At 35.7% G+C, this 10,090-nt stretch overlaps 1 protein-coding gene across 1 annotated transcript in view; it reads right to left on the bottom strand.

The window, feature by feature from the left end:
* Positions 1–237: 237 nt before the first annotated feature.
* Positions 238–10,090, bottom strand: part of RTTN (rotatin) — a 93,598-nt gene continuing 83,745 nt past the window's right edge. The window contains exons 46-49 of the mRNA XM_029284545.1: positions 6,846–7,113; positions 5,609–5,712; positions 2,841–2,910; positions 238–594 (exon numbers count right to left, since the gene is read on the bottom strand). Of these exons, the coding sequence (XP_029140378.1) occupies positions 512–594; positions 2,841–2,910; positions 5,609–5,712; positions 6,846–7,113 (525 nt within the window). The 3' untranslated portion in view covers positions 238–511. The remainder of the gene's footprint in view (positions 595–2,840; positions 2,911–5,608; positions 5,713–6,845; positions 7,114–10,090) is intronic.

The following is a 10,090-nucleotide window of genomic DNA, read 5'->3' as shown; positions in this document are numbered from 1 at the left end:
GTAACAGGCTAAACATGCATTAATATATTTTACATCTCAGACTTTTTTCCTGCCACAATTTGTTCATCCTCAAATTCCTCTAGAAACATTTGACTATTGCTGATGTCTCCATAGATCTCCAGCACCCATTCTTATATCTCAAAACTGGGTCATTGCCCTAAAGAGACAGCACTTCTTTCCACATTCGCATTATTAAAACATATTTATTAATACAAGCTCAAACACTGCAAAAATATATATTCACATAATTACAATTTACATAATTAAAATTAGCTACTTCATTACTTTCTTACATCTATCTGTAATATCATAACGCTAGAACAGCATTTCCACGGAAACATTTACTGTACATTCTTCGGATTGACCTGTTCTACTATTAAGTCAAAAACTGTGCAAATTTTCCTTTTCTGGGTAGATAATCCAATACAAGGGATTTAATATGCCATTTTAGTTCTCATGCCTTTTGGAGTAGTCAGTCCAATTGATGTGCCCTTTGTTAACATGGTGTCTGTTAACTGTTGAGAAGCTGTACAAGTGTTTCCAGACACTTTATGTGATACGTTTCCTCTTGACTTTCTTGTGGTTGCTGAAGACCTAAAAGGGAAATGCATTAACTTTTAAAATAACAGATAAATGTCTCAATTGAAAAGAGAAACAAAAGCCAAACCTCTTCAACTGTCATGTTGTTGTGAATAGTTACAATTCTGATATTCCATTATGTTATGTTCAATTAAACCATGGCAACATGTAATGTTTGTATATTATTATTTTCAGCAGACTGTGTTTTTCTATTGTTGTGACTTAGATGACGTTCAGAGCACATTTTATGACCAATTCATGCAAAACTCCGCGTTATCCCAAGGGGTTCACATACTTTTTCTTGCAACTGTATATTAAATTAAAATATTTTTTTTTCATCAAAATCCGGCAGCTGAGTTTGAACCTGATCTAGGAATGCCTACACTGACTAGCAATGCCTCTCCAGAGTTTCTAACATTGGTTTTCCAGTTCTATCTCGTTATGCATAAAGTTCAAACCGAGGCATCACACCATTCTGCATGCCTTTCTTGATTATTCCATACATTTAGACAATGTTACAATTATATTACATAATACATAGAGCCTTACAAATCTATTTGAATGGGTGAGGAACACATTGGTGTTTAACCAAACAATGTCTCATTTGATATTTCCTTCTATCATTTAGAGAAGGGGTGTCCAAGCTTGGCAACTTTAAGACCTGTGGACTTCAACTCCCAGAGTTGGGTGGGGAATTCTGGGACCTGAAGCCCACAAGTTTTAAAGTTGCCAAGATTGGACACCTCTGATTTAGAGCATGTTGTTTCTAAACATGCAGATTTTATTGTACATAGAATGGCTCGTGTTTGAAATCTATTTGTTCTAGAACAGAAGTACTTTTGGCTATCCCAGCAACTAAACATCCCATTATTTGTTCATAGCTTGCAAACTCTTAACTCACTATGGATTTCTATTATATTATACATTTAGTATATGAAACAGGACACAAATTAACATTTTAAAAAAGTGTTTATTTTTATAGAAAGGATTTAATACATTCTTACATTTTTTTTAAAAAAAAATTGGCAATTATCCTATTCCTAGAATTAAGCTTCTCTATGCATGGAAATTCTATTTTCTTCCTTGCACAGGCATTAAATTGAATTTGTGGACACAAGTTTCTGTACAACTCATTATGATTTAATAAGAGTACTGCTTGTGCTAATTATATCAGTTATTCTTTTGCTTCACTATATAGCTGTTTCACTTTGTAACTAGCTTGGAAGTAAATCAAGATAATCCACAATTGGTTCTCTAGAGAAGGCTATACAAGTTGGCTTGTGAAATAATTATCTTGATATCCTATTTTTTTTTCTTTTGCTGAAATGTTTTATGACTGAATCAAGAGATGTGAAAATAAATCAAGAGTGTGTCAGAAAATGAAATACTTCTAAAGCATATACACCAACCAAATCATAATGTTCAAGAATATCCATGGGAAACATTACAGATTTCTCTCAATATAAAATACAACGTGCTCATGATACACCTATTTTTTGTTTTTGTTTTTTAATTATAGACTGTATTTCTCTAAAAGTTTAGTCAATATATTGTAAAGAAAAATCTCATTAAACTATGAAAACATCTGTAATATTCAGCTCCTCAAGTACAATTTAACATTTTTTCCATGAAAAACTTGGGGGAAAGCTTAATTGGCTTTTTATCTAGTGAATTATCCAAAAATTACTTTCCAGCTGTGCTGGTATTAGCCTGGCAATTTCCTTTATTTTTATTGTCTGCCAGATAGGATTCTTACCCGCTGACAAGAGCCAGGAAGCAACCATTTTTTTGTTGTTATTGTACTTGAATAATAAGTGCAGCTGGATAATCATGATGCCTATCGCTAATAAGTGCATTCCACCTACAATTTTCATTTTATTACTAACTTTGAAGAATTGCGAAATTTGTAGCTAAAACTTTGGGCCTAATGATTGGACTTCCTTGCTTATTCTCCATTCCACTAACATCCTGCCTGTCGGACATTCTAGTGCCATTTCCCCCAAAACATAATTTCCAAATCATGTGTATTTCTCTCTATCCCTCTATCCAAGCAAACAGACTTTAAAAAAGTAATATCCAGAATTCATAAAACGTTTTAGAGAGTTGCCTTTTCCTTTGAGAATACCCCCCGGTCTATCTGACACCCCCCCCACTCATGAATTCCCAGTGTTGTATTCTTGGGCAAAGTTAAAAATTGAACACATATTTGCATATCAAATGCTATTTGTTTAAGATGGAAATCAAACTTGTTAATAACATACATTTCTTTCCCGACATAAAAGCTTCATCCACCCTTCTTTTTATTGATGGATTCTTCAAAGTCACTTTTGCCTGTAGCACAAAAAAAAAGAAAAGAAAAAGAATAATTCAATGTTTGTTAATTCCCCTGCGCTCATGCTTTTCAAATCATTTCTTCGTTTTACTTCTTCCTTGGCAGGCCATGAGGCTATGACATTCAGAAAAACTTAAGAATGCAAAACATGAAGGTACTTCTGTGAATTGTTTGATGGGGGGGGGAGGTAGAGCAGGGTAGAATAGGAGAAAGAAAACAATTTCAGTGAAATAACACAATAAAAATAAGCTTTTTTTTTCCAAAGATAGCTGTTTGCAATGCTCAGCATAACAGAATGTTCCCTATTGAATATGAACCTGCATCACAATCAGCCCAAAATTCCAGAACAAGCATAGGCTATTTTTTTATATATATAGTAACAAGCACTGTGTTTTAAAGATAGTCTTATGCTGTGTTATACCCATTTTAATTTGCTGAATGAATGTATAATGCAGAAACTTAGTGCAAAGGAAAAGTGTTTTTATGAGATGGAAAAGAAAAATATATGGTTTAATCAGACTCATTCCAATGATCATTTACATTCATAACAATGGTGAGAGTTTCGTAAACTATATTTAGAACAGGAATGTAGGAATAAGAAAAATGAATACAAAAGGAGATTTGCTGGCTGGGGAATTCTGGGAGTTGAAGTCCATACATCTTCAAGCTGTCAAGGTTGAGAAACACTGCTATAGTGTAAATCAGACAAAGCCAAGCCTGGATTTTGACATTCAGTAATGAAAAATGGTTGTAGAAAGTGAGAGAAATACAATAGCAAAGTTGCAGAATAGGCTAGACATCTTATCATCTATTAAAGCCTTGATGGAGCTTTAATTATCTTGAACCCACAGCCATAATCTTATTGTTATGCAGTAAGTAATTTTAAGGGACTAGTGACCTGTGCTTTTTCCATCTTGAATGCCAGAGAAGACTGTGATGCTTGGGTGTTTTTTTCTTTTTGAGATGTGGAGTGTAACAGAATATTGGCAAACATTCTTCTTTTTTGTAAGAAATTGCTAAAGAAGAGACAGCAGAGTTAGAAATTCCTTATGAGAGAATGAATGGGAAACAGACCAAACTGGGAGGGAAAAAAACAAGACTTGAAATTCTTGGAAGAAAAGAGCAGCTTATTTGCCAGATCTACATTCAGGGAAAGATGATGTGCTTTCTGGATTACATAAAGAAAAAAAATCATTTTCTGTGATCTTTTTATAATAAGCATTTGAACCCAGCAAATATAAATACAAAGAGAGAGACTGGCTCAATAATTTTCCTTTTTTAAAATTCAGTTTACTTATCCTGAAGAACCAAAATAATTTTCGAAGATTTTAAATAGTCTGTTCTTGACTGAAATAGGACCCATCATTTTTTCTGCATACTTTCATCGACTGCAGCATTGTCTTAGATTAGTCAAGAGGTGAGAAAGGGCTAATAGCACATACATGACTTCATCAATTCCTGATGTATTATGGGGAATTTTCAGACGACACCAAGCTGGCAGAAATAGCCAATACTCCAGAAGATAGGCTTAAGATACAGAAGGATCTTGACATTGGACCCTATCTAACAAAATGAAATTCAATGGTAAAAAAATAAGATTCTACATTTAGGCAAGAAAAACTAAATGCACAGGTATAGTATAGGTGGTACCTGGCTCAATAATAGTAATTGTGAGAGGGATCTTGGAATCCTAACAGACAATCACTTAAATATGAGCCAGCAGTGTGCTGCAGTTGCCAAAAATGCCAACACAGTCCTAGGCTGCATTAACTGAGAGATAGACTCAAGATCACAAGACATGTTAATACCACTTTATAGGCGCCTTGGTAAGGCCACACTTGGAATACTGCATCCAGTTTTGATCGCCACAATATAAAAAAGATGTTCAAACTCTAGAAAGAGTACAGAGAAGAGCAACAAAGATGATTAGGGGATTGGAGGCTAAAACATATAAAGAACGGTTGCTGGAATTGGGTATGTCTCATTTAATGAAAGGAAGGACCGGGGAGACATAATAGCAGTGTTCCAATATCTCAGGGGTTGCCACAAAGAAGAGGGAGCCAAACTATTCTCCAAAGCACCTGAAGGCAGAATAAGAAGCAATGGATGGAAACTAACCAAAGAGAGAAGCAACCTAGAATTAAGGATAATTAATCAGTGGAACAACCTGCCTCCAGAAGTTGTGAATGCTCCAACACTGGAAGTTTTTAAGAAGAGATTGAACAACCATTTGTCTGAAATGGTATAGGGTTTCCTGCCTGGGCAGGGGGTTGGACTAGATGACCTCCAAGGTCCCTTCCAACTCTGTTATTCTGTTATCATATGCATATGATGCATGCTGGATGTTGGGGTATGAGTACATACATAACAGGCGATTTCTGTCATATCATCATCACATGTGTCATCACTTCAACCCTGCAGTTTGCTACAGATGCCACTGGACCTTTCCAACTCTTACATTCTTTGATTTTGTCAAGGATTTTTCAGATTATATTCAATGGCAATCAGCTGTACTACTGACCATGTTATGAAAATGTAGGCTAGGTGGAAGTGTGCTTATATATGTACAGGGACTCATGTATTTGTGTATGTATTATTATACACATGTGGACTAAGAGATTAGTGCCTAATTGAAAACTGCAGTGCTTCTGTATGCACACATCAGAAATAAAATCTGCAAGCCTTTAAAATACTAGCCTTCTGATAGTTGTGAAGCAAAGCCCAAATTGCAGATGCTCCTATTCTCTGAGCTGCAGGGCTGTCATCTTCCAGACAGGCAGATAGCAATGCAACAGCTTTATCTAGGAGGAAGACAAAAGACCGCACATGTATCTGTCTAAAGGCTATTATATCAGTTTCAGTTTCTCCAATGCATTCTTGTGATTAATTTCCCACTTCCTGTGATATATATTACATTTATATAAGTCACAACAATTTCATTTCAAGTAACTTCTATACGGTAGCTTCTTCTGTTGTAGTGGTATTTTAAAAAGACAGTGATCCTGATGGGAAGGAGAAAAGGTGATACGGAAGAAAATGGGAAGGAGAAAAGGTGATATGGAACACACAGGGGTGTGTGCATGCAGCATCAGTTGGCAGCTTTTCCAGCTTGTTTAAAAAGATGGCCAGAAGCATTCCATGGATCACCTTTCCCCCTTTAGATCTAGGCTACTGCAGATCCCTATTAAAAGATGTAAAGAATAAACTTCAATGTAAGAAATAATGCCAAGCTTTCAAGACTTAAATTACTGGCTACCTTCTTGTGCTAATTATACTATAAATATTCTATATTGCACATATTCTACATTTACATTTATTATATATTGAGGTAAACGATTCAGACACTGATAAGTATTATCTGTTCCCACTATTTAAAAAAATCCTATAATTCTGCTTTCATGCAAGCTTTGTGATTGTGCCTCCAAAAATTACCTTCTATCACACTATTATGACTTTGTTCAGAACATCAATTAGAGTGTCCTTCGGTATAGGTATCTTTAAAAAAGATTTTGTAACTGGATAATAAAACCTTTCCTTTCTTGGACAGCACTTTACATTTTCCTATCCACTGTCTTTATTTATAGGTCTTTCTTCCCTCCTTCTCACCTTCAACATATGTTCAGTGATGAAGAGGACACCTTGCTAAAAATCTTGTGTAATAGTCTACCAGAATAGTTGGGCAAAAAAAATCTAGGATTCCCTGATCCTAATTATCTGAATTATCTGAATTATAAACAACTGTTCATAGGTATATTTGTTTTTTTTTACTGTAGCATTGTAGTTCTAAGCCTGAAATTATATAGTAGGGTTATTTCATAAGCTCTAGCTCCACTTTTTCTCAACCCAATAATTTGGCTAGTTGTCATCTCATACCGTATGTCTAAAAAGCCCTTAGTTGGGAAGAATGGCTTAAAGCCAGATAATAGGTATTTACCATTTGCCAGTATCTTAGGTTTGTTGGCTGGACTAAAGCAGATATTGTGCAGAATCAGAAGGATCATGTATGGATTGTTTCTGTGTTTATATTTGGCCATCTCGACAAGTTGATCCAAGCCACCATTCAATTTAACAATCATTTGCTGTCCGTCTTCTCCAAATGATAAATTCAGTAAGAGTTTTATCCAAGCAATAGCCAGCATGCTGAGGCTTTTATTTCCTCCTTTTGGCAATGATAGTGACAAAAAATTCTGTAGAAAATTATTCTAAAGTAGGACAGGAGAAAATGAGTGGTTATTAAGGAATTATTTTTTACAATCCATTAACAAAACATGTTACTTCCCACTTCTGGAAATACTGAATAACCAATAAAGGAGAATATTTGTAGCTCAGGGTTGAAATAAGGGGTCCTTGGTGCTCTCTGAGTTTGGTTGTTTTCTTGCAGATTTTTCATTACCCAAATTAGAGATCAACATCAGTTTGGGTACTGAAATGTCTGCAAGAAAACAACCAAACTCAGAGAACACCAAGGATCCCTCAATATTGAATAAGACACTCTACTAGAAATTTTGTTACATTTGAATAAATTAGTTCCCTTTATTCTGAGTTATCCTTCTAACTTTTAACATGTTTTGTTCCCAGTGTTGGAGATGAGGAACTTCCAGTGCTCTAGGTGTTGCTAAACTTGGAACATCCAACAACCTGGCTAGTTGATGGCAATGGATATTGGGAACTGTAGTTCAGGAACATCTAAGGAGAACTAAGTCCTCATTTCTGTCTCATCCTAGTCAGAACTTCAACTGAAAATCCTGGCCTATACAAAAAGGCTTTAGTCCTTTTACAACTAAGAATATTTTAACAATACTTGAAAATAGACCACTTTTTCCCAGCAATTTAAACGATGCCATTTATAAAGTGAAAATAAATCCTCTGTCTTCAATCACTTTATAGTAATCTGGAAGTATAATTATAATCAGATGGATTATTTATAAAATTGTATACAAAACACATTCTGTCACTTTTATTTTAATAATAACTGATATTTATGTGAAAACAAAAAAAAAAGTCAGGCATCAAAGAATCATACACAGGATGTAAAGACAATTTAAGAATTTTTTTTCTGCAAGATACAGTATTTTTTTCTCATGCACAATATAACAATTTGTCAGAGAAACATTTCAGTTTAAGAAATACTCTCAGTAAGGGGAGAGACAGCATGCAAACTCTGGTGTGCTACAAGACCTTTGAAGAGCTTGCACAAAGTCTTTAGGAAAAGGAAGTACATTTCTGGAAGATTTTTTTGACTAGGAGAAACTGACCACAGGCAAAAGAGCATTGGGAGATATAAAAGCCATAACATATACTCATGTGCTGCAAACAGACCCTGTTATAGCTTCTGCAACTGTGCATAAAATTGTTGCCTATTCCTACTACAGAAAAAACTCAACGATACACAAAATGTAGAAGCTCTACATTGCCAGATGCTTCCTGTAGATATTTAAGGCCAGCTATCTTCAGGAATAGATGTGTTCTGAGCCTGTCAGACATGTGAAATTAAACATCCCTTAATTAATTTAAAAGCCTCCAAAAGGAAACTTCCTTCAGATATAAACATGTATCTTAAGCTGCTGTCAGGAAAAGCTATGCAGGCAGGCAACTGCTCCATCGAACTACAAGCAATTCTCTGGCCTTTCAATATGTCCTGGCTCTTTCTACTTGGAGCTGCCAAAAGCTGAACCAAGGGATTTCTTGCATACAAGCCATTTGATCAACAACTAAATTTTCTGCTAGAAAATCAAAAAGCAGCCCAAATATTTGTTCCATCTATCAGCTATTCCAAATGCTAGATGGATACAAATGAAATGAAATAGGTTTCCAGATAATTTTATTACCCAAGGTTACAGACCAAATATAAAGCAGTTATGAGAGTGGTTGTCAAAAGTTCACTTTCTAACTGCAGGTAGGGTAGGGTAGGGTAGGGTAGGGTAGAGGAAGGAAGGAAGGAAGGAAGGAAGGAAGGAAGGAAGGAAGGAAGGAAGGAAGGAAGGAAGGAAGGAAGGAAGGAAGGAAGGAAGGAATTATCCAAAATAAAAGAGCTGGTAGGGAATAATGCAGTCATTTCTGAATTAGTGATGAAAATATTAATAGTCTGCATTATTATGGAATTCTAAGTCTAATTCATTATTTCTAGCAATAGTTGTTGCCTCTTACAGGAAGCTCTTACATTGCTCCTTTCAAGACTAGCAAAGAACCTTTTAATTCTCCCAGCATTTCATCTTTTCAATTTAAAGCACTTATGTGGTTTTTTTTAAAAAAACCTTGTCATTTAATGATTTTCTGCTTTACTACTTACATTGCTCACACATTTGTTAACTTGATTTTTAAATACATAGTGCCAGTCTCTCTCTCTCTCTCTCTCTCTCTCTCTCTCTCTCTCTCTCTCTCTCTCACACACACACACACACACACACACACACACACACACAGGCACTCACAGTGTTTTGCAGTATTCTATATTGCAAAATATAAATGTAACATCTCAATCAATCCCACACATTCAAAAGCTACTGCAATTGTCCCCGTTCCTTTTCATTAGGGCAGCTTTAACCTTTTAGACAACATTTCTATCCAAATGGAAAAAGGTGGTGAGAAGAAGCAAAGAGTGAGGATCTGCCTCCCCCAGTTGGTATGCCCAATCTGAGGAGAAGACACATGGCTCTGAGGCTTGATGGTGTCATCTCTTTCCATGAGCAGCCCACTTCCATCACAGTTAGCAGCTATAATAACAACAAAACATTAACAACCACTATCTTGTTGGTTGCTTTCCTTTGTTCCCCTTTCTGATGTCACACTAATCATAAACTGGGGAAGAGAGTTATCTATGCCACAATATTATTCATACCCATACAGAAACTTTTGGTTTGGGTTTTTACAAAAAGGGCAGAGCTCATGCCTTGCACTGGGAGCTTTAAAAATAAAGTGGCAGGCTGAGGGCAGACAATGTCTTACTGACAAAGGCCTTTGGGAAAGTTTCTGACATATGCAGGAAGTGACTTTGCCATTCAAGGAAGAATTGCTGCCTCAACACAACCAATCACTTCTGGGGAGAGCTTTAGTCCACAATTTCATTTCAGGATAACCATCCTGTCATGAAGAAAAGAAGCAAAGAACAGAGGAAATATTTCCCCCGCAAAAGGCACTTCTGACATATGACAAATTATACTGACAATGCGTATAATTTAT

This window comes from Protobothrops mucrosquamatus, unplaced genomic scaffold (genome assembly GCF_001527695.2).
Source record: "Protobothrops mucrosquamatus isolate PMUCROS unplaced genomic scaffold, P.Mucros_1.0 scaffold707, whole genome shotgun sequence".
NCBI classification, from domain to species: domain Eukaryota; kingdom Metazoa; phylum Chordata; class Lepidosauria; order Squamata; family Viperidae; genus Protobothrops; species Protobothrops mucrosquamatus.
This window is presented reverse-complemented; position numbering and strand designations above follow the sequence as displayed.